The following is a 25,037-nucleotide window of genomic DNA, read 5'->3' on the forward strand; positions in this document are numbered from 1 at the left end:
CTGATGTTGTTCCCCTCTGTTCTCCTCCCAGGACCAGTACCAGTTGTGCTACAGGGCAGCTCTAGAGTACCTTGGAAGCTTTGACCACTATGCAACATAATAACCACTCCCAGAATGCACTGGGACTCCTGGGGTACAGGAGCGCCAGCCGTGTGTCCCTTCTGAGCTATATCCATACACTCCAGAAACTGCCGGAGGGGTGAAGGGAGAGGGGGAGGAAGAGAAGAAGAGGAGTGAGGAGGAGTGGGAGAGAGCACATGTCTGACTGGATGACCGTCAATCAGGTGGAGCAGTACTCCTGGACTTACTGCACAATAAACCTGCTTTAAAACCCTTCACTACTAAAAAATAACCTAAAAAGCTTCAGTATGCTTCATTCTGATGTCTCTATAGCTAATGCACATGCCATGAAAACACTATTTCTGCCTCCTCCACCTGCTTATATGGCAAACTTTATGTTTCTGCTTTTATTATGCATTAATATCATTACTATTACCCATTATAAATATGTTATTATTATTTAGAATTGGTTTTCTAATCATTTATACACTGGTTATTGTATGTCTTATTGGGTCTTATTTTAAAATCATTATTTGTATCTTTTTATTATTTTTTACACAAGGGACATGTATTTTAAACATGCTCCGAGTTATTATTAATACTGGAGACGTACGCATACTCAGCGCTGCTAATAATATTTTAATTTTTTTACCATAATTATAACATTCTAAAGTTCTCTATTCTCTGGTTGGTCGTATTCAGTGGGATATGGGGGACACAACTTTTATAAGTATTTTCACTTCCTGGTACTTTACAAAAACAATCTCCACAAAAAGAGATCAAACACATATACACCAGAGTTAGTGAACTACTATAAAATAAACCCATCTATGTTTATAAAAACTGAATAGATTATTCTTGATGATGTTTTATGAATAATCTACCATGTACAGATTCTGTTTACTGTGATTTTCTCAATGCCTGTCGCTCAAAGAGCTCCGGTCCAAACTCCAGACACAATGAAAGAAATAAAGAAAACTACCGGTACATGAAAAGGTGTTTGTCCTGTTACAGCACCCTTAGTTGCCCATGGGACTGAACCAAACCATCACTCCCAAAAGACACAGAGGAACTGGACCCTAGCTCTGTCTGCTCTGATCTGACAAGCTAGACCTGGTTTGGAGCAACAGATATACAGAACTTCACATCAGACTAATGTACAGCGCCCAACAACACCCCTCCTATGAGAAGTGTTTGAGTGACCAGACAGACAGTTATCCATCCCTGTATTTCTGATTACCCTGCTGATTCTGAACTATGATCTATGAATTGGACATGTCCATCTGCATACGACTGACCTAGTTCCCCATGACTGGCCATTTCCTGTAGAAACCTGACAACAACCCAGATTAACATCTCTTCTGACTGTCACTGACTCTACATCCATGGTATAACTGCTGTAATATACTGTATTATCTCCTCACTGTGCTACAGAAGGACATTATCCTGTAACACAAAGAAGCAGCATCAATGTACGGTGGAGGATCTCTACATTATAGTCAAGCGTTTTTCTCTTAAGTGAGGCTATAGGATTGCAAAGTGAGGTGAATTTGGATTGATTGGGCTCGGATGGACGGACTGCAAAAACAAGGATTTATTTCACTTTGTCTTCAAATAGTGCCGTAGGGGTTCAGTCTGTTGTATACACAATCTGTTTTCTATTTGTTCATAAAAAGGAGAGGGAAAAAATGTCGCAAAAACCTTGATGTTAATAAAGTTGAATAATTGTTTTTTTTTATATATATCATGTGGTGTTGTGTGTCTTTTTAAAAATATATTTGCATGTCACACACACACACACACATACACAGCCCCCACACAGCCCACACACATTGTACCCTCTCGTCCCTCAATCCCTCTATGATACTGCCAGTGGAACAGATGGTGGAAGATACCCCGCCAGCTAGGACCTCCTGTGTCCTTTGACTGCCTGAACACAGTGCTTCAGCCACTGTCCTGACAGAACCCCTGTCCTGACATAACCCCTGGAATATCAGTCACACAATGGCATACACTGCATTGTGTTTTATAGTAGGTAATATAATTGTGATCAGTAGGATGTTGCACATTGTTCGGACCTAATGGAATAACAATTTGACAAGTCAAGTGGCCGGAAATTTACATGTACTGTATAATAAAATAATTGCCCTAAGGGATGAAGCAACATCATGCTGGCATTCAACACCATTGCTGGCCATTTTAACATCATATTGCAAAAGATGATACACTATGACTTTCACCGTTTTGAAGTATAACATTTGTGCTGAAGAAAACGTGGTATTTGTAAAGAGAAATGGGATAGTGAGATGGGGAAGGCAAGTGATAATTTAACCATTTTTTTTAAAGAGCATAATGTATTAATAAGGCTACAGTTTGCATATTAGGGCCTGAGTAGTATAATAAGGCGGAGTCATGGCAAAATACTGCATTTTGATTAGTCTCGGTAGCGCGTGGGACACGCCCTCCTTCATCCTTGTAAACAAACACATTGAGCATGCGTACGACACTGGGGTAATGGAGGTCTATCTTCCTTGACCACGGTGATTTGTTAACAAATCGTCTTCTGCTTTTAAAGATTTGGAGCGAGCATTCAGTCATTACTTGGTCGGCTTTTGTAAGTTAATATTTGAAACATCAAAACTTGTGTGCTTTTAAGTAACGTATGTTGCTGGAATAGTTGCGCTTGCAATTAACGTTAGCGAGCTACACTGACATTAGCAAGCTAGCCTACTTGCTTCTCAAAGGTGTCTCTGTTCCGTTATCTTTAACATATTTGCATAACATGGCATGATCGTACGTTATTACTTTACCATTGCTATACATGAATAACTAAAGTAGATAGAGGTATGATACAGTCAGGTTTGTCAGGCATCTTGATAGCTAAAAAGCTAACGCTATATGTTTTCCAGGAGTTAACTGACACTGGGCCCGGTCCTTAAATGACTTGGAATTCAACCAATCACAAATGTAGGAAGAACTTTAATGAGAGTGTCGTCCAATCACAATCAGCAGGTGGGCAGGAACTTGTCAAAAACCTAGCGCTAGCTGGCTAGAGTAGCATTAGTATGCTATTAACTTTATGTTGTAATCTATTACGAAAAGTTCGACAACTAAGTTAGATAGCTTCTAATGGTCTAATGGTGATATTTAGAATTAGATTGGGTTACCGGACATCAATAAGCGAAGCAACGTTGGCTAACTGTCCGATTGAATTTGACTTTTGTTGTTGATATTTTATCCAGCTGCCAGCTAACTGTTGATATTAGCTAGCTATAGTCTGAAGTAATTACGACGACATTCCATAGCCCCTCAGTCCCACAAAACATGTATATATTGTTCTGTATTTTTCTGTGTTGTGTTTACAGTAGTTATCTTTGTAGGATGAACTTTGTGCTTTAATAACTATAGGGGGCGACAGGTGTTCGTCTGTACCAAAACGATTTAGGCAAGTTTTGAATCTTTCTAAAACATCTGTTTGTGTTATTTGTCAACTGCACCACACACAGGCCTATTATAAGTAGTTGCAACAGGTTCTATGTGATGCAACGTTTTAGAGAAATTATTAAACAGACATCTGATCAAAACAAATGTGTTCTCTTGTCCAGTGTTTGCAGATCAGAGCAACTCTTCTTTGAGGATGGCGACAGACACTGCGTCCCAGCAGACTCCTGGCTCCAGGATTATGACCTTTCACCCTACCAAGGAAGAGTTTAAGGACTTCAGCCGTTACATCGCCTACATGGAGTCACAGGGAGCACACCTAGCTGGAATGGCTAAGGTGTGTGTTTTTGCATCTACTTTTCAGAAGATCATAAGCATTTATTCCCCTGATCTACATCCTGTTTTGAGAAAAGTAGAAGGTGCCCAAACAACATCAGACGAGGTGTAACCAAATATCTATAGGCCTGTCTATATCCTGTTCTAAGAAAAATGCACTCTGTATAAAGACTAACTCAATCCTATGTTTGATATGTATTTTCCAGGTTATTCCACCGAAAGACTGGAAGCCTAGACATACTTATGATGACATAGATGACCTGGTGATCCCTGCTCCTATACAGCAGGTGGTGACTGGCCAGTCAGGTCTCTTCACACAGTACAACATCCAGAAGAAACCCATGACTGTCCGAGAGTTCCGCAAGACTGCCAACACAGACAAGTGAGCCCTCGTACTGTTATGGGCAATCCCACGGTAACGGAGTAATAATGAGACTTGGATTTGTCACTTTAAAATGTATGCCAAACCATACAGCTCTATGCACAAGGACTACTTTTAACCATTTCCACTGACATTTTTACAAAAACACATTTACTTGAAGAACAGTGCATATGCAAATTTGGTAACATAATGACTGTTTGTGCTGTCAACTTTCCATATGCACTCTTCTTCAAATAAATGGAAATGATTGTAACATAGGTATACATGGTTACATGGTTGTAACTGGCTATAGTTCTAAAATCACTGCAACATGTCATTTGTTTTGATTGTCACATCTAATCATCCGTTGTCATTGTAGGTTCTGTAATCCCCGCTATGTGGATTTTGAGGAGCTGGAGAGAAAGTTCTGGAAGAACCTGACTTTTAACCCGCCTCTCTATGGAGCAGATATCAACGGAACCCTCTACGACCCAGTGAGTTATTCCTATCATCACCCACTGTCGGGTTCGCCTAACAACCTACTGTTGAAATGTCAATGTCTCTGCTTACCCTCACCAACATTTTCTCTGCTCCATCTCTAGGATGTGACAGAGTGGAACATTGGTCATCTGAACACTATCCTGGACACTGTGGAGAGGGAGAGTGGGATCAAGATAAAGGGAGTGAACACTCCTTACCTGTATTTTGGCATGTGGAAAAGCACCTTTGCCTGGCACACTGAAGATATGGATCTCTACAGCATCAACTACCTGCACTTTGGAGAGCCCAAGTCCTGGTAAACTGTTGACGTATTTTGCACAGATAAAAAAAGAAAACACACGGTTCAGTGCAGTGAAGTTATACCAAGAGATATTAACATGTGTCTATTTTACAGATTTACAAATGGAGTGTCTGTCATTGGGTTGTTATTGTACGTAGTACCCAACACTAGCGTTTTGTCCAAAAGTTGTACTTGTACATCAAGCTGCTTCATGCTACAGAAACAGGAGATTGGCCCCTACCCTATGGGCCGCTCAGGCTAGGACAAGCCTTACTTGATTTACTTACTTACCTAACACAGCATCTTGACTACCATTTACATCATTACTCTTGTCTCTCTGCAGGTATGTAGTTCCCCCTGAACATGGGAAGAGATTGGAACGTCTTGCTAAAGGTAAGTGGAGCAGAGGAGGCAGGCTGGAATATAATAAATGGAATGGAGTCAAACGTGGTTTCCATGTGTTTGATACCGTTCCATTTATTCCATTCCAGCCATTACAATGATCCTGTCCATCACTATGGTGGAAAGGAATTTCCTAATTGATCCTCATTCCTCTTCGGAGTTTCCTCTATTTGTATTTAGCACCTGTGCGTTAAAAAAAAATGACATGTAGATGTATGCCCCTGGAAGACCCCACCACCGCTAACTCTTCCAATGCTGCTGAAAAAAAAACTCTGCTCATTGATTATCGACATTCTTCTTATCAACACAATATCAGACAGGGATCAGCAGAATTCCTAATGTCTTTGATTCCTGTTCATGCAGGGTTCTTTCCTGGGAGTGCTCAGAGCTGTGAAGCTTTCCTGCGGCATAAGATGACTCTTATCTCACCCTCCATCCTGAAGAAATATGGCATACCGTTTGAAAAGGTGACCGCTCTTCAATGGCAACATGTTATCAAATTTCCCAACCTTTCACAGAGTTGGGATACAGCAATAAAATACAAAGCTGTGGGTCTGACTATGTGTCTGTTGTGTGCTTAGATAACCCAGGAGGCAGGCCAGTTCATAGTGACCTTCCCATTTGGTTACCACGCTGGTTTCAACCACGGCTTCAACTGTGCTGAATCCACTAACTTTGCCACACAGCGATGGATCGATTATGGCAAAATAGCCACACTGGTATGTACAACTAAATGAATTTACACATAGTATGCATGAAACCAAGTCATTTATTTAGTGTGATCTGTGATTGGTCTTGTGTTACTCAGTTTGTATGGTCATGGGTACAATTCCCGCAGGGATCACATACTAAAATGTATGCACTCATACCTTAAGTTGCTTTGGATAAAATTGGTAAATGGCATTTATTATAAAATATACTCATGACCAATCCCTATCCTCCCTCCCCCAGTGCTCATGTCGTAAGGACATGGTGAAGATCTCCATGGAGATCTTTGTGAGGAAATTCCAACCAGACCGCTACAAGGCCTGGCAGGCAGGGAAGGACAACACTCCTATTGACCACTCCAAGCCCACGCCAGAGGCTGCTGACTTCCTGAAGACAGGGGAGCCTGGGAAGGAGGGTCCAAGCCGCAGCGAGGCCCCTGACCAGGAGAATACCCCATGCACCACCACTCAGGAGGAGAAGAGGTCCATGCTTTACTGTAGTGTAGTATTGTCTCTAGCTGGTGTAACTTCATATACACTGAGTGTACAAAACATTAAAAACACCTTCCTATTATTGTGTTCCACCCCTTTTTGCCCTGAGAACAGTCTCAATTCGTCAGGGCATGGACTCTAGAAGGTGTCAAAAGCATTCCACAGGGATGCTTGCCCATTTTGACTTCAATGCTTCCCACAGTTGTGTCAAGTTAGCTGGATGTTCTTTGGGTGGTGGACCATTCTTGATACATTCAGGAAACTGTTGAGTGTGAAAAACCGCCAACTTTGCAGTTCTTGACACGCTCATACCGGTGCGCCTGGCACCTACCATACCCTGTTCAAAGGCACCTAAATCACACGTACACAATCCAAGTCTCAAGGCTTAAAAATCCTTCTTTAACCTGTCTCCTCAACTTCATCTACACAGAAGTGGATTTAAAATCAATAAGGGATCATAACTTTTACCTGGCCAGTCTGTCATTGAAAGAGCAGGTGTTCCTTATGTTTTGTACACTCTATATGTATATATTAAATTTGTGATTGCAACATCAATTTTTTAGTAATTATATATTCCCGGTAATTCTTGAAGAATATAACTTATAAACGCCTCAAGCTTAGTTCAACTGTCGTACCTTACTAATATAGGGTATAGGGTCAACATTGTTTAAGCTATCATTTTGATCTCATGTATGGTCAGTTCTTGCATCCATAGCTCTGTCTGGATTTGAGTGGTTACATTTCTCTCACCCCCATCCCTCAGCTGTTTACCAAATCAAGTGGCGAGGTGCCCGTTTTGTTGTTTTTTCTAATGCAGATTTGAGCAAGTTTCTCAAAAGAGGCTTATTGTATTTAAAAAAAGAATAATAATAATATTCACAGTTCCTCTCTCTGTCCTGTGCCAATGCAGCCCGAAGGTTGGGGAAAAGCGCCAGCGAGGAGGAGATGTGGAGGCAGCAGAGGATGGAGACACTGAGCAGGTTGATGAAGAGGAGGAGGAGGAGGAGAGAGAGGTGGACCAGAAGAAAGCAAAGCTTGGCCAGGAGGAGAAGGGACACAGTCTGGCACACAAAGGTACCCCAGTTCATCTTTGACCATGACACCAAAAAAATACTGCATATTGACTTGTTAGACTGTTAGCTAGGTTTCCATCCAATTGGTGCCAGATTTGAATTCAGATAGTCAAAATCTGCACAAAGAAAATATGTGCCATTTTCCCACCAGTGGTGTTTCCACCAAATTGACTTGCTGCTGATAAATGTCTGTGCATGATGATGTGATGCACACTAAATTGACTTTTGTATACAGAAAAAAAAATCAAAAGTGTGATGTGTTTCTATCGTATTTTCAGCTTTACTGATAGTTTTGCCACACAAGCTGTTGTCTACTCTGGTCTTGGCACCAGTACTCTAGCCAACAGCTCACATATATAGTGGGGGTATGCTAGTCTACATGAGGAGATTATTATGGCTATTATATCAATATTTGCACATAAAGGTGTTTCCACCAACATTTCTTACATTATTTATTTGACCGACACAAAAAGATCCCACCATGTCGAACGAACAAATTATCTTTCGGCATTAATACAATTGTACTGTCACTTCCTATTTCCGTCACACCTGGAAACTGTATAAGGTATGACTTCATCTGCATGAAAAACCACATTTCCATCCACAATTATGAGGGAGATCATTTAGACCAGTGGTATTCAGTTTTTGGGGACCCTATCTTTTTCCCCCAGGAATTTCTCGTGACCCCACCCCAAATCTGTAAATGTTATTTTTCAATTCATCTTTCTCAAAAATGTTTGTATATTGTCCCCTACAATAATTTGTACTCTTCCTTTTTAAATTTTTTGATTAGATACTTTTTGCTAACCCCACCTTTGTTCCTCGGCTTTGAATAACACTGATTTAGACAGTGCCTCCAGTTTTTCATGTTTGTTTATTTCAGTGCTAAAGGCAGAGGATGTTAAAAAAGAGCGAACAAAGCCACCACTCAACGCAAAGACCAACCGAAACACAAACGCCAGCCGAAAGCTAGCACTTCAGATGAAAGCCAAAATCTCTCTTAAATCCACTCCAATTAAGTCTCAGCCACAGACTAACAGTCAGTCAACCCAACCAGCGGCCCCAGAACCCTCCCCCCAGAGCTCAGAGAAGGCCGGCCCCAGTGAGGATGTGAAGCCTCCAGCCAGCAGCTCCAGCCCTTCCCACCCAGCCAGCAGCTCCAGCCCCATCCACCCAGCCAGCAGCTCCAGCCCTTCCCACACAGCCAGCAGCTCCAGCCCTTCCCACCCAGCCAGCAGCTCCAGCCCTTCCCACCCAGCCAGCAGCTCCAGCCCTTCCCACCCAGCCAGCAGCTCCAGCCCTTCCCACCCAGCCAGCAGCTCCAGCCCTTCCCACCCAGCCAGCAGCTCCAGCCCTTCCCACCCAGCCAGCAGCTCCAGCCCTTCCCACCCAGCCAGCAGCTCCAGTCCTTCCCACCCAGCCAGCAGCTCCAGCCCTTCCCACCCAGCCAGCAGCTCCAGCCCTTCCCACCCAGCCAGCAGCTCCAGCCCTTCCCACCCAGCCAGCAGCTCCAGCCCTTCCCACCCAGCCAGCAGCTCCAGCCCTTCCCACCTAGCCAGCAGCTCCAGCCCTGTCCACCAGCTCTTTCAGAGGACCCTGTGCCCTGCAGACGTGCTGCACGTCCACAGCTACGCCAAGGGAGACTACAGCGAGGGAGAGACCAGGGAGGGCAAGGAGGAGAGGAGGAACGATAGTAGTGATAGTGAAGGAGAGGAACTGGATGACAGCAAGGTGAGAGGAGTAGAGATGGAGAAGAGGAGTGGAGTCCAAACATCACACACCACTGAACCTCTGTCTGTAGGATTTGCTTTATCATGTTTGTTCTGAGGTCAGATATACTGTACTGTACATGTTCAATGAATCAGCGCTAATGATTCTGTTCCTAACCCCTTTTATTCCACCAGAGGGCAGAAAATGGAGAGGATGATGGCGCTGTGCCCAGAAAACAGGGGGCGTTGCCTTGTCACCAGCGTCTGATTAAAGACAACATGCGTGACGAGGGTGAGTTAAAATATCACTTCCTCACTCACGTAGGTTAGCCCCAGTTAGGCTTCCTTTTCCTAAGCAATGGATATGATGGCTTGTAGAAAAGCAGTGTCAGGCATGTTCCTTCATGGAATAGAAGCGATGATGTTGGCATACTTGATGGCATTATAGTAGTTTGTCTGTGTGTGTTTTCATAACTGTCTGTTTGGTTCCAATGGCTCAGGGGATTAAAACAAATAGCATGATGGATTTGATTTCCTTCATGTGCAACGGTCAATATCGACAGTTCTGTAAGTTGTTTGGAATATGGCATGTGCTAACGCTAAAATCTATTTATTTTGCTGTTGTTTTAAGAGCTGCCAGAGCAGCCCCCAGTAGATGAGGATGGGCTAGAGGGAGAGTCGTGGGCCAAGCCCCTGGCCCACCTGTGGCAGAACAGACCCCCCAACCTGAAGAAAGAGAAGGAGTACAACCGTTGCATGGGCCTCCAGGCCCCATACTGCTCTGTGTGCTCACTCTTCCAGGCATTCCAGCAGGTGAGGGAGGAGTGGACTGTGTGTGAGAGATCACCAGTGGCTGAGGAGAGAAGGAGACACTCAGCAGGGAATTTGGGAAGTTTGTCTTCTGAAAGTCTCTCAGTCATTCATCTGCAGGGGTTTCTTTGAGAGTGAACCTCCTGTTATGTGATTCAGTTCCCCCTTTCTTCACTTGTTTCTCAGGGGAGACGTTTTTTTAGTTTTAGTACGTTCCCCAATGCTCCTCTTCTCACTTCTGATATACTGTACAGTGATAGTTATTTCAGGTTTGTCTGCCCAGTCTAAGTAGCTGTTTTACTTTGTCCCTCCCTCTATCCATGGCTAGACTGGGTGTGCTGATGAAGGCAAACACAGAAAAGCATTTCTTTGAACAATTTGAATGAGAGTTATTTTCTGACGTGAACTTCTATTGTCCTCCCAAGAGTTGCTAAATATGATTGTTTCATTTCCAGGCGGAGTGTGCTGATGACGGTACGGACCCTCCAGTGGTGCTGCCTGGAGGCAGGCTGAGAACCAAGCCTCTGATCCCTGAGATGTGTTTCACCACCACCACGGAGCCAGAGGAGGGCGCTGAGGAGAAGGAACCTGCCCCTCCGGCCCCCACCACCCCTCACCTGGAGCCAGACGGCACCAGCCTGCTCATCAGCTGTTCCCACTGCAGCGTCCGCGTACACACCAGTCAGTACTACTACTTACCCAGCACGCCACCCCTTTTACCACTAGACCAGCTGGGCCTTTCAGCCTATAACTAACTACCCACTACACAATGTTGCCGGGCATCCTTTTAGCATACACATCAGATACACCCGCAAGGTGTGTAAACATAAGCACCAACACTTGATAAATAGTGCGTAAACAATTGTAAAAGATTAATTGCATGAATAAATATTTGTGAAAATATATCCATGTCAAAATAGTTATTTGTTTAGATAGTCAGGATATGTTTAGTATAATTCTACAAAGTCCTTATAAAGGTATAGCCCATTTTCGTTTCTCTTACAATAAAAGCATTACAGTGTAATGTGTAATACATTTTATCAATTTCATTTGTAGATCTGATTAAAGTAGTGCAGTTACAGCTTCTTCAAATTAGAAAGTAAAATATGATGATATAAGTAGCAAGGCGCTAGGTCGCAGTTGCAAATGAGAACTTGTTCTCAACTAGCCTACCTGGTTAAATAAAGGTGTTCTCAACTAGCCTACCTGGTTAAATAAAGGTGTTCTCAACTAGCCTACCTGGTTAAATAAAGGTGTTCTCAACTAGCCTACCTGGTTAAATAAAGGTGTTCTCAACTAGCCTACCTGGTTAAATAAAGGTGTTCTCAACTAGCCTACCTGGTTAAATAAAGGTGTTCTCAACTAGCCTACCTGGTTAAATAAAGGTGTTCTCAACTAGCCTACCTGGTTAAATAAAGGTGTTCTCAACTAGCCTACCTGGTTAAATAAAGGTGTTCTCAACTAGCCTACCTGGTTAAATAAAGGTGTTCTCAACTAGCCTACCTGGTTAAATAAAGGTGTTCTCAACTAGCCTACCTGGTTAAATAACAGTGAGAAATAACTAAATAAAAGGTCAAATGATTTGCCCTATTCCTAAACTAAACACCAAGGCTTTAGAAATGTGCATTAACTATAATATAGGATGAATTGCATAAATTAATATTTGTGGAAATATTTCCATGACAAGATATAAAAACAATAGTTATTTGTTTGGATAGAGGATATGTTTAGTATAATTCTACAACGTCTTATTGAAAATCTGATTTGGATTACAGACTCCATTGGTATGTTGTGTTGTGCAGAGGGCGACAGCTCCCGTCTCTGCTCAATGTTCTGAGCAAACTAGTCTTCTTTGCAATCAACTTGTCTGCCAGGGAAATTGGTGTGAAGTTGTCTATGGTCACATTTCTGCCTTTAGCCATGTAAGGCTGAACAAGTCTGTCGCTCACACGCTGGCCTGGTTTCATCTTTTCTATCTGTCTTCAACATCGTCGGCTAGCCAAAACCTTTGTTGGCCATGTATTGGGTAAAACGGCACCTAGCTTTGGTTGGGAACAGTTGCTCATCAACAGTTATTTTCTCTCCTGGCTTGTAACTGTTAAATTTATATTTTAGGTATCCCTATACTTGTGTTATTTCAGTGCTCTCACTCTGTTATTTGTGCACCTGTGCAGAATTTCCCCTCGTTGGACCGGGCAACTATGTACCGTGCAGATACGATGATGTAAATGTTGTTAAACTGGAACCTAGTCGTTATCATTTTAGAGTTAACAGTAACGAGCAATGCAATTCTTCGTAACACTTTTCCAGGTGTGTGAGACGACGGCGAATATCTCCGTCTGCACACGTATTGGTCTTATGTCATCAAAACGCAGGTGTCTCATAATCTCTCTGAAGTGCTTGCGTGGCATGGTCTCTGAAAAAGTCCACCACATAACTATCGGACCAAAATCACTCCACATCATACTCTTTCCACAGTATTCCCTGCGGACATACAAGAGTACAATAAATACTTTGAGGTCATCCATAGACTTGTCCCCACGTACTGTTTCCGACAGTACAATCTCTGATTGCTGCAACATCTGCATGTCACATAAACAAAGATCACTGTAGAGTGCACTGGCAATTAGTCTTTGTGTGAGGTGGAGGGCCTGCTCTCTCTGGGAGACTGTTCCTGTTGCCCTCTCCTCACTCTTTTCTACCCAAACTCGTGTCTCACGGTCTGTTGGCCCTGTTCTGCTTTTTTCTGTGGCGAGGCTCAGGCATCGGAGGCCTAAGCTCGAAGTCAACATCAGAATCGGATGAAACCCCTTCGTCAGCAACGTCGATTTCAAGCTCAATATCCGATTCGACTCCAGCTCAACTAAATTCTGCAGAATTTGCAATGCTACCAGTGCATCCATTTGTTTGGTTCGGCTATCCATTGTAAACTACACACAGCTACACACTACACACAGCTACACACTACACACAGCTACACACTACACACAGCTACACACTACACACAGCTACACACTACACACAGCTAACACACTACACACAGCTACACACTACACACAGCTAACACACTACACACAGCTAACACACTACACACAGCTAACACACTACACACAGCTACACACTACACACAGCTAACACACTACACACAGCTACACACTACACACAGCTAACACACTACACACAGCTAACACACTACACACAGCTACACACTACACACAGCTAACACACTACACACAGCTAACACACTACACACAGCTACACACTACACACAGCTACACACTACACACAGCTACACACTACACACAGCTAACACACTACACACAGCTACACACTACACACAGCTACACACTACACACAGCTAACACACTACACACAGCTACACACTACACACAGCTACACACTACACACAGCTACACACTACACACAGCTACACACTACACACAGCTACACACTACACACAGCTAACACACTACACACAGCTATACACTACACACAGCTAACACACTACACACAGCTAACACACTACACACAGCTAACACACTACACACAGCTACACACTACACACAGCTAACACACTACACACAGCTAACACACTACACACAGCTACACACTACACACAGCTAACACACTACACACAGCTAACACACTACACACAGCTACACACTACACACAGCTACACACTACACACAGCTACACACTACACACAGCTAACACACTACACACAGCTACACACTACACACAGCTGACACACTACACACAGCTACACACTACACACAGCTACACACTACACACAGCTAACACACTACACACAGCTAACACACTACACACAGCACACACTACACACTACACACAGCTAACACACAGCTAACACACTACACACAGCTAACACACTACACACAGATACACACTACACACAGCTAACACACTACACACAGCTAACACACTACACACAGCTAACACTACACACAGCTAACACTACACACAGCTAACACACTACACACAGCTAACACACTACACACAGCTAACACACTACACACAGCTAACACACTACACACAGCTAACACACTACACACAGCTAACACACTACACACAGCTACACACTACACACAGCTAACACACTACACACAGCTAACACACTACACACAGCTAACACACTACACACAGCTACACACTACACACAGCTAACACACTACACACAGCTACACACTACACACAGCTAACACACTACACACAGCTAACACACTACACACAGCTAACACACTACACACAGCTAACACACTACACACAGCTAACACACTACACACAGCTAACACACTACACACAGCTACACACTACACACAGCTACACACTACACACAGCTACACACTACACACAGCTACACACTACACACAGCTAACACACTACACACAGCTACACACTACACACAGCTAACACACTACACACAGCTAACACACTACACACAGCTACACACTACACACAGCTACACACTACACACAGCTAACACACTACACACAGCTACACACTACACACAGCTACACACTACACACAGCTACACACTACACACAGCTAACACACTACACACAGCTAACACACTACACACAGCTAACACACTACACACAGCTAACACACTACACACACTACACACACTACACACAGCTAACACACTACACACAGCTAACACACTACACACAGCTAACACACTACACACAGCTAACAGACTACACACAGCTAACACACTACACACAGCTACACACTACACACAGCTACACACTACACACAGCTAACACACTACACACAGCTAACACACTACACACAGCTAACACACTACACACAGCTACACACTACACACAGCTACACACTACACACAGCTAACACACTACACACAGCTAACACACTACACACAGCTAACACTACACACAGCTAACAGACTACACACAGCTAACACACTACACACAGCTACACACTACACACAGCTGACACACTACACACAGCTAACACACTACACACAGCTAACACACTACACACAGCTACACACTACACACAGCTAACACACTACACACAGCTAACACACTACACACAGCTAACACACTACACACAGCTACACACTACACACAGCTAACACACTACACACAGCTAACACACTACACACAGCTAACACACTACACACAGCTACACACTACACACAGCTAACACACTACACACAGCTAACACACTACACACAGCTAACACACTACACACAGCTACACACTACACACAGCTAACACACTACACACAGCTAACACACTACACACTACACACAGCTAACACACTACACACAGCTACACACTACACACAGCTAACACACTACACACAGCTACACACTACACACAGCTAACACACACACACACAGCTAACACACTACACACAGCTACACACTACACACAGCTAACACACTACACACAGCTAACACACTACACACAGCTAACACACTACACACAGCTAACACACTACACACAGCTAACACACTACACACAGCTAACACACTACACACAGCTAACACACTACACACAGCTAACACACTACACACAGCTACACACTACACACAGCTACACACTACACACAGCTAACACACTACACACAGCTAACACACTACACACAGCTACACACTACACACAGCTACACACTACACACAGCTAACACACTACACACAGCTAACACACTACACACAGCTACACACTACACACAGCTACACACTACACACAGCTACACACTACACACAGCTAACACACTACACACAGCTAACACACTACACACAGCTAACACACTACACACAGCTAACACACTACACACAGCTACACACTACACACAGCTAACACACTACACACAGCTAACACACTACACACAGCTAACACACTACACACAGCTAACACACTACACACAGCTACACACTACACACAGCTAACACACTACACACAGCTAACACACTAGCTAACACAGCTACACACTACACACAGCTACACACTACACACAGCCAACACACTACACACAGCTAACACACTACACACACACAGCTACACACTACACACAGCTACACACTACACACAGCTACACACTACACACAGCTAACACACTACACACAGCTAACACACTACACACAGCTACACACTACACACAGCTAACACACTACACACAGCTAACACACTACACACAGCTACACACTACACACAGCTAACACACTACACACAGCTAACACACTACACACAGCTAACACACTACACACAGCTACACACTACACACAGCTACACACTACACACAGCTAACACACTACACACAGCTACACACTACACACAGCTAACACACTACACACAGCTAACACACTACACACAGCTAACACACTACACACAGCTAACACACTACACACAGCTAACACACTACACACAGCTAACACACTACACACAGCTAACACACACTACACACACAGCTACACACTACACACAGCTAACACACTACACACAGCTAACACACTACACACAGCTAACACACTACACACAGCCAACACACTACACACAGCTAACACACTACACACAGCTAACACACTACACACAGCTAACACACTACACACAGCTACACACTACACACAGCTAACACACTACACACAGCTAACACAACACACTACACACAGCTAACACACTACACACAGCTAACACACTACACACAGCTAACACACTACACACAGCTAACACACTACACACAGCTAACACACTACACACAGCTAACACACTACACACAGCTACACACTACACACAGCTACACACTACACACAGCTACACACTACACACAGCTACACACTACACACAGCTACCACACTACACACAGCTACACACTACACACAGCTACACACTACACACAGCTACACTCTACACACAGCTAACACACTACACACAGCTACACACAGCTACACACTACACACAGCTACACACTACACACAGCTAACACACTACACACAGCTAACACACTACACACAGCTACACACAGCTACACACTACACACAGCTAACACACTACACACAGCTAACACACTACACACAGCTAACACACTACACACAGCTAACACACTACACACAGCTAACACACTACACACAGCTAACACACTACACACAGCTAACACACTACACACAGCTAACACACTACACACAGCTACATTACACTGCTGTTGTAAATGTAATCATCCTCTTTCACCCTCCTCATTCAGTTCATTCACATGCACAGTTATCATTATCTATCGCCCATTCATCCATTTACCACATTCATTCGGTAAGGATAGGGATGCGTGTGTACCAATGCCCTACAGCACATTTGCCTTGGCCCCTTAAGTTAGTAGTAGCTTTTTTTTTGTAAACATAAATCGTTTTTTGTTTGTGATTTAAAAGTTCAGACAAATGGACAATGTAAAACATAAATATTTAGGAAAAGTCTTGGACGTTGATATTGTTTTTGCAGATTTATTTACAAAATCAAACAACATTGGCCTAATGCGGTTCTAGTTAACCCCATCATTCCAGGTAAGAGCAGCACTCTACTTTTAGAAAGTTGAGGACTTAAGTGCAGACTGTTTCAACTCTAGAAGTAATTTAATTATCTCTGTCCACAACAGGGTTGAGATGCGCTATCAGTCATGCGAATGTGTGAATGCCTGTCAGTAAAGGAGTGTGCACACTGCAACCTATCCTCCCTTCTGGTTCATTGGCAACAACGTTTCAACCACTTAGGTAATGGTGTTTGTTTGGTTGTGTGTTTCCAGGCTGTTATGGCGTGGATCCAGAGAGTGTGACTAAGGACTGGAAGTGTGCTCGCTGTAAGGCCAATTCCATGACTGAGGTCAGTGTCTCCACAACACATCACCTCCTAATACAACACCTCCAAGTGGCTGTTCATTATGTCTGACCTCACCTGACCCAAGTATATGTTGCTGGCACTGACTGGCAGTAGTGTTTGCAAATGTTGCAGTAGTCTAAACTGTCATTAGATCTCTAAAAAAATTAAAATAAGTTTTATTTAACTAGGCAAGTCAGTTAAGAACAAATTCTTATTCACAATGACGGCCTACCCCGGCCAAACCCGGACGACGCTGGACCAATTATGCGCTGCCCTATGGGACTCCCAATCACGGCCGGTTGTGATACAGCCTGGATTCAAACCAGGGACTGTAGTGACGTCTCTTGCCATAAGAAGTAGTGCCTTAGACTGCTGTGCCACTTGGGAGTTTAGACTACGGCAGGTAGCCTAGTAGTTAGAGCGTTGGACCAGTAACCGAAAGGTTGCTGGATTCAATCCCTGAGCTGACAAGGTAAAAATCTGTCGTTCTGCCCCTGAACAAGGCAGTTAACCCACTGTTCCCCGGTAGGCCATCATTGTAAATAAGAATTTGTTCTTAACTGACTTGTCATGTTAAATCATGTTTATTTTTTGGGGGCATTAGATCTGGCAGTAGTGTTTGCAGTATTCTAAACTGGCATTAGATCTGGCAGTAGTGTTTGCAGTATTCTAAACTGGCATTAGATCTGGCAGTAGTGTTTGCAGTATTCTGAACAGGCATTAGATCTGGCAGTAGTGTTTGCAGTATTCTAAACTGGCATTAGATCTGGCAGTAGTGTTTGCAGTATTCTGAACGGGCATTAGATCTGGCAGTAGTGTTTGCAGTATTCTGAACGGGCATTAGATCTGGCAGTAGTGTTTGCAGTATTCTGAACGGGCATTAGATCTGGCAGTAGTGTTTGCAGTATTCTAAACTGGCATTAGATCTGGCAGTAGTGTTAGCAGTATTCTGAACGGGCATTAGATCTGGCAGTAGTGTTAGCAGTATTCTAAACTGGCATTAGATCTGGCAGTAGTATTTGCAGTATTCTTCTAATGATAAGTGACTGACTGGTACTGGTCGTCAGGTGACACACCTTGGCATTGGCTGTATGTACAGTACCAGTCAAATGTTTGGACACACCTACTCCTGGGTTTTTCTTGATTTTTACTATTTTCTACGTTGTAGAATAATAGTGAAGACATCAAAACTATGAAATGTCACTTGGAATCATGTAGTATCCAAAAAAGTGTCAAACAAAACAAAATATATTTTAGATTCTTCAAAGTAGCTTTGCACACTCTTGGCATTCTCTCAACCAAATTCACCTGGAATGCTTTTCCAACAGTCTTGAAGGAGTTTCCACATATGCTGAGCACTTGTTGGCTGCTTTTCCTTCACTCTGCGGTCCAACTCATCCCAAACCATCTCAATTGGGTTGAGGTTGGGTGATTGTGGAGGCCAGGTCATCTGATGCACACTCCATCACTCTCCATCTTGGTCAAATAGCTGTTACACAGCATGGAGGTGTGTTAGGTCATTGTCCTGTTGAAAAAAACAAATGATAGTCCCACTAAGCGCAAACCAGATGGGATGGCATATCGCTGCAGAATGATGTGGTAGCCATGCTGGTTAAGTCTGGTGTGTCAACTTTTGACTGGTACTTTGTTTACTTAACTGGGATTATGGTGGTTGACAGTTTGCTCTTCTTGCAGAGTTGCTGTTTGTGTTTGCTGAGGGGGGGTGCCTTGCAGAAAGCCAACAACAACAAGTAAGTCTTTGTGCCAGACAGATCCCCTTAGAGATCAGGGAGTGGGCTAGTCTAAATCACACACTGAACATTTACTGAGCTCTTCTCTTTATGTACTCTTTTGTTCACATAGTTGGATGTTCTTTTGAAATATATCTACTAGGTTTATAATCTACTCATGGTGTGGTGTCTGTGTATTTCCATGTTGTGTTGTAGGTGGGTCCATGTGCTGTGTGCAGTAGCAGTGTTGGAGGCTCGCTTTGTGAACATCACTGAGAGAAGCCCTGTGGATCTGAGTGGGATTCCTCTACAGAGGTTTAAACTGGTGAGTTCGACTCTTTAAATGTCTTGGGTATACCTTGGGTATACAGTATACCAGGGTATTTGGAAATACCGGTCACATCATTTTTCATTATGAAGCTTACGTGGTGTTTGTTTACAAGCACACAACAACGAGACCAGAACCTTGTGAGTCACTAACTGTTGTGCAGCACGCGTCCGGTGATCTAGTTTCACTATGGAATTCACAACTAAATGTTTGCCAGCTAGATATTTTATAACTATTACGGTAACTGTCTAAATTGCGCTAAATGCTCTGCGGTTGTGCATTGGGTTGGCTAACAAGCTACTAAATTAGCAATCTAGCTAAGTTGTTAGCTTCCCCCAAAATCAAGCTTTGCTTTGTAACAGCTGAGAATCACCTGCTGGATCAAGAGCCTTGCTGTCTAATGTGTGTTTTGTGCAGCAAACTGTGAGCAGCATTTTTGAGTTACTGTATAACTGTATGAGCTGGGATGTCTGTCCTGCAAATAGTTTGTCAGAGACTGTTTAAAATGTTCGTAATCCGCTGATTAGCATTTAGTTAGCATTCTCAATGGGATTTTACATGTACTTTGTAACCTTCGGATTACAAAGGCTGTGGGTAAAAAAAAAACAGTTCCCCTTGTGTTCAGTGACGCTATTACCGAATATCCCGGGATGGCACAAAGTCGGTATGAAGGTTTGACAATCTGGATACTGCCCAAGCCTTATGTCAACATTTGTTATGTGCTAAGGGATAGGACTCTGTCACTACCTCGCTCTCCAACCAAGGTGAACGAATAGAGGAGAACCTTTTCCAAGAACCTTTGAATAAAGGAGAGTGGCTGAATATCCTCTCCTCGGCATATTATGCCAAAGTAATATATTATTGGTTTTACCTGACATGGTTGGCACATCCACCTCTATGCATGTGACAGCAGTTATGCTTGCCGTCTACTACAAGGTTAGACTAGAGACTAGGGTATTAAGAGGATGTCCGGTGAGTTTGTGATTAATCCAGCCTCTACTGTATACAGTTTGACAGGATGTATAGGCCTAGTTTTCCCTGTGGGACTTCCTTTTCCTGTCTCTCTGAGCATGGTCCTATTGTTTTCTGTGCTGTGCAGAAATGTTACTACTGTAAGAAGCGGATGAAGAAGACATCCGGGTGCTGTGTGCAGTGTTCCCATGGCCGCTGTCCTACGGCCTACCACCCTACTTGTGCCCAGGCCGCTGGGATCCTCATGCAGCCAGACGAGTGGCCCTTTGTGGTCTACGTCACCTGCTGCCGGCACAAGGGCCCTATTCCGACAGAGGTATACATTGGTTGTACTTTACTTTATATTTAGGACTGTGTTTCAGAAAGGGGAAGCAAAACACCAGACAGTGGGGACTCTAAAGGCCTCAGTTATGGGACTTGGTTACATCATTCTGCCGATTCTTTATGTTATAGTTTCTAAGCATTCTACATATTCAGGGCTGTGCTCACAACAGTGTACTATATACTATAGTATATAGTGTACTATATAAACATGACTATGTTTTAGATTTCCCACTAGTATGCCCATGTACTTCCAGTCCAAAGAGGTTGATAGAGTTGTTATTTGATGTTAATCCGGATGGATAACTAATTTCTTCTCTCTCAGCGTAACAAAGCAGCCATGCATGAGCTCACCGTGGGAAGGAGGGTGATCTGTAAGCACAAAAATGGCCGCTACTACCAGTGTGACGTGGTGCAGCTGTCCAAGGAGACGTTCTATGAGGTCAACTTTGATGACGGCTCCTTCAGTGATAACCTCTTTCCCGAGGACATCGTGGTAAGAAGACAAACGTCTGTGTGTGTGAGAGTGGGTGTGGTGCCGAATTGTGGTCAGTAATTCATGTCAGGGTTTATAAGTAGGTCATAAGCTGTTTATTATTAGTTTATAGATTGCTTATACAATATGTACCACACATTGGTTAAAATTGTGTGATTGCTTTTTGGTGCTTGCCAAATAGTGAGTTTGTAGGATCGTATCTGATGGTTGTTTTCTATTGCCAGGGCCGGGACTGTGCCCAGATAGGCCCCCCTCCACAGGGAGAGATGGTGCAGGTCCGCTGGACAGATGGTCTGGTCTACGGGGCCAAGTTTGTGGCTGCTCACATCATCCAAATGTACCAGGTACTGCAACACTATTCGCACTCACCCTCAGCAACAAGGTAAGGTACCTTGATAGAGGTTATACAGTTTTACATCATATAGTGCTTTGCAGTCTAATTGATCTGCTCCATTTGTCCAGATTGTTACAAATCTTTAAAAAAAACTCATAGCAATACATTACAAGTCTGTGATGAAACCATTGTTTGCTTTTATGAGAGACATAAAATGTAGATATTTGTGCATTGATGGTGTTTGATGTAGGTGGAGTTTGAAGACGGGTCACAACTAACAGCCAAGAGAGATGATGTCTATACCCTGGATGAGGAGCTGCCTAAGAGAGTCAAGTCAAGACTGGTGAGTATACTGAGAGCTACCTGTGAGCTATCCAATATACTGACTCCAAAGTTGCTAACCTTAACTCTGTATCATCAACTTCTAACTTTCTCACTCTGATGTTATAATAAGGACTGCTGAGTATACTAAATTATACTGACTGAATCATTTTCTCCAGCATGTTTGTTAATGAGTCTTCTTCCTGTGGCAATGGACAATAAAGTAATCCTGTGTGTGCCTTGCCCCGGTCTATCTCCAGTCCAAGGCATCAGACATGCGTTTCGATGGGATCTTTGAGGACAAGGAGGCCATCCAGCAGTCGAAGAGGCAGAGAGTGATCAACTCACGGTACCGAGGGGACTACATTGAACCTGTGATCTACAGAGCCATCATGGAGTAGCCTGCCAACTACAGCATGCAGTAGCCTACTCTTCCAACAAACCACCAGCACTGATATTCCTGATCTGGACTTCTCACTTCACCTTCATTTATCCACTGACTGAGTGAGTGTAGCTCTGACTAAAGGACTTCCTCTGAAAATAACTTTCCAACCCCTAGTTTGGACTGTTTTCTTTTTTCTTACGTTCATCCCTTCATAATTTACAGCATTATGCGCCAGTTTCCCGGACACTGATTAAGCCTAGTCTTGGACTGAAAAGCCCTTTCATTGGATATGCTTTTTATGCTACGCTTAACCTGTCCAGGAAACCGGACCCAATTGTTATTACTTTTATGTTTTCTTTGACTGTGATCAAGGATTGAAGAACAGGCCACCTTCTCCACTCGGTATAGGTTATAGAAGCCGGGAAGGAACTGCCATCCATGTCACCTTTTATGCCATCCTGCTAGTGCCCAGTAGCTGTAACTCGTCTCTTGAATGGAAGCAATATTAGACCATGAATTTAGCTTCCAAACAAGATGTAGCTTTCTAATAATAATTAGTAACAATCCCCTCAATAGAACTGTGGCAGGAATGACTTCCTGAAGGGAGTGAAGCAGACAAGTTGCTGCCACTCATCCTCATTAACACTGATTACGGTGTTTTCTGACTTGCAATTTCACTGAATGTTGCCAGTTGTTCCTTTATGTACATCTATTTATTTTCCTATGTCGTTTTTTAAGGTGCTACTTGCACCTATGTTTGATTTTAAGGAGGTGCAATGCCATTTTAGTAACTAATATCACCTCCTCTTAGCAGAGTCACACTGTTGACTGCATTCCTAAACATTGTATTTTGTAGGAACGCGTTGAATATAGCTTTTTCCATTTTTAGAGTTGTTTTTTACCAGTGTATTTATTATACTGTGCTTGAAGAAAGTAACCTCTGCAATGCAGACAATTTGTCAGTTGCAATGGTGTAGAGGTTCTGGACTGATTCTGATCTATGTTCTATTTTTGCTATATAGATGAATTGGAAATAACCCATTCAGAATTGCTATGGGCGCTCCCTTTTTATCCAAGTTGGTTCTTTACTCTTTAAATGAACATTGTGCGTTGCACTTTTATTCAAGCCCATTTTGAGAGGACAGTTTAATAGTTGTGTGCTACCATTTGCTATTTTTGTAAAAAAAAAAAAAAAAACATTTTTTAAATAATATTGTACATTTTATAAGATCTTATGCATTGTGTCCCACCATGCTTCTCCACTCGGCCATGATCATCAACCATAATGCACTTATTAATTAAAGATAAGGTGGCCTTCAGATTGTCTGTTATATTCCTCTACACTGCTGTTATCTTGAGTATATGGATGCCACATTCGGGTAAGTTTCCCAGGTTTTCCAGAAATCCTGGTTGAAATTTCCCTGCAATCAGGATGAAGTAAGCAGGAAATCTGTAAGTCCTTTTTAAGTAGGATTTCTGGGAATTTTGAGAGTTTTCTGAATTTTGCAACCCTACTTGAGTGTGAGAGACACCTAATGTATGAGTTAGGCAGTTATAGAGGCTCACAGAAGTACCACTAAGGAAGGGGTTTATATCATCAGCATTCAACAGTATGGAAATACTTATGATGACTTATCATACATGGGGGGAAAATACAAGTTTTCTATCAAAAAGCCTATTTTATTGCTTTGTTTTATAATGATACACGTTACATTCACAGTCGGGAAGACACTGAGATGTAATTATAATAATTAGTTTATTTAAAGATATAAGCCGTTGACGCAAGGGATCTTGTTTGTGCCCCAAATGGCAGCATATTCCCTATATTGTGCTCTACCTTTGACCAGGGACCTGGTCAAAAGTAGTGCACTATATAGGGAATGGGGTGCCATTTGGGACTGATCCCTGGCCTGTTCATGTGACCTTTTTTCCTTTCTGTGAAAAATGTACTATCATTCATGCATTTTGTAAAGATGATAATTTTGTTTCAGTAAAAACATTTTGGCTTGCATATTGTCATTTATTGGTGTTGATCTTTGTTTCATGTTTAAATGTTTTTATGATAGTTATGACTGCTAAACAGTTCATGATCTTATGACTGATTAAATTATGTTTGACATGTATT

At 42.9% G+C, this 25,037-nt stretch overlaps 2 protein-coding genes across 11 annotated transcripts in view; both read left to right on the plus strand.

Moving 5' to 3' along the window:
* LOC115108758 (receptor-type tyrosine-protein phosphatase F-like) overlaps positions 1-1,802 on the plus strand; it is a 388,031-nt gene extending 386,229 nt beyond the window's left edge. For all 9 annotated transcript variants that reach the window (XM_065009146.1, XM_065009144.1, XM_065009145.1 and 6 more), the window contains one exon: positions 32-1,802. In XM_065009146.1, coding sequence (XP_064865218.1) covers positions 32-100 — 69 coding nt within the window. In that variant the 3' untranslated portion in view covers positions 101-1,802. The remainder of the gene's footprint in view (positions 1-31) is intronic.
* A 745-nt stretch (positions 1,803-2,547) lies between these two features.
* Positions 2,548-24,923, plus strand: LOC115108587 (lysine-specific demethylase 4A-like). Of its 2 annotated transcripts, XM_065009158.1 has the most exons (23): positions 2,548-2,674; positions 2,970-3,072; positions 3,666-3,838; positions 4,044-4,219; positions 4,578-4,692; positions 4,801-4,994; positions 5,323-5,372; positions 5,745-5,848; positions 5,963-6,100; positions 6,333-6,571; positions 7,491-7,654; positions 8,537-9,384; positions 9,558-9,654; positions 9,994-10,175; positions 10,628-10,853; positions 17,952-18,028; positions 19,721-19,776; positions 19,972-20,080; positions 21,183-21,371; positions 21,702-21,872; positions 22,097-22,216; positions 22,457-22,549; positions 22,788-24,923. In XM_065009158.1, exons 2-23 carry the CDS (start codon positions 3,000-3,002, stop codon positions 22,926-22,928), a joined length of 3,735 nt encoding a protein of 1,244 aa, XP_064865230.1. In that variant the 5' UTR covers positions 2,548-2,674; positions 2,970-2,999; the 3' UTR covers positions 22,929-24,923. The 2 variants fall into 2 exon arrangements, with proteins under 2 accessions (XP_064865230.1, XP_064865231.1); XM_065009159.1 differs by lacking the exon at positions 2,970-3,072.
* Positions 24,924-25,037: the final 114 nt, after the last annotated feature.

This window comes from Oncorhynchus nerka, linkage group LG24 (assembly GCF_034236695.1).
Source record: "Oncorhynchus nerka isolate Pitt River linkage group LG24, Oner_Uvic_2.0, whole genome shotgun sequence".
Lineage (NCBI taxonomy): Eukaryota > Metazoa > Chordata > Actinopteri > Salmoniformes > Salmonidae > Oncorhynchus > Oncorhynchus nerka.

Excerpts from the sequence above, each read along its gene's own strand:
- LOC115108587 (XM_065009158.1), top strand. The coding sequence starts at position 3,000 with ATGACTTGGAATTCAACCAATCACAAATGTAGGAAGAACTTTAATGAG. Across the intron at positions 9,385-9,557 it reads AGGAACTGGATGACAGCAAG|AGGGCAGAAAATGGAGAGGA; the intron begins GTGAGAGGAGTA and ends TTATTCCACCAG. Across the intron at positions 10,854-17,951 it reads CAGCGTCCGCGTACACACCA|GCTGTTATGGCGTGGATCCA; the intron begins GTCAGTACTACT and ends GTGTGTTTCCAG.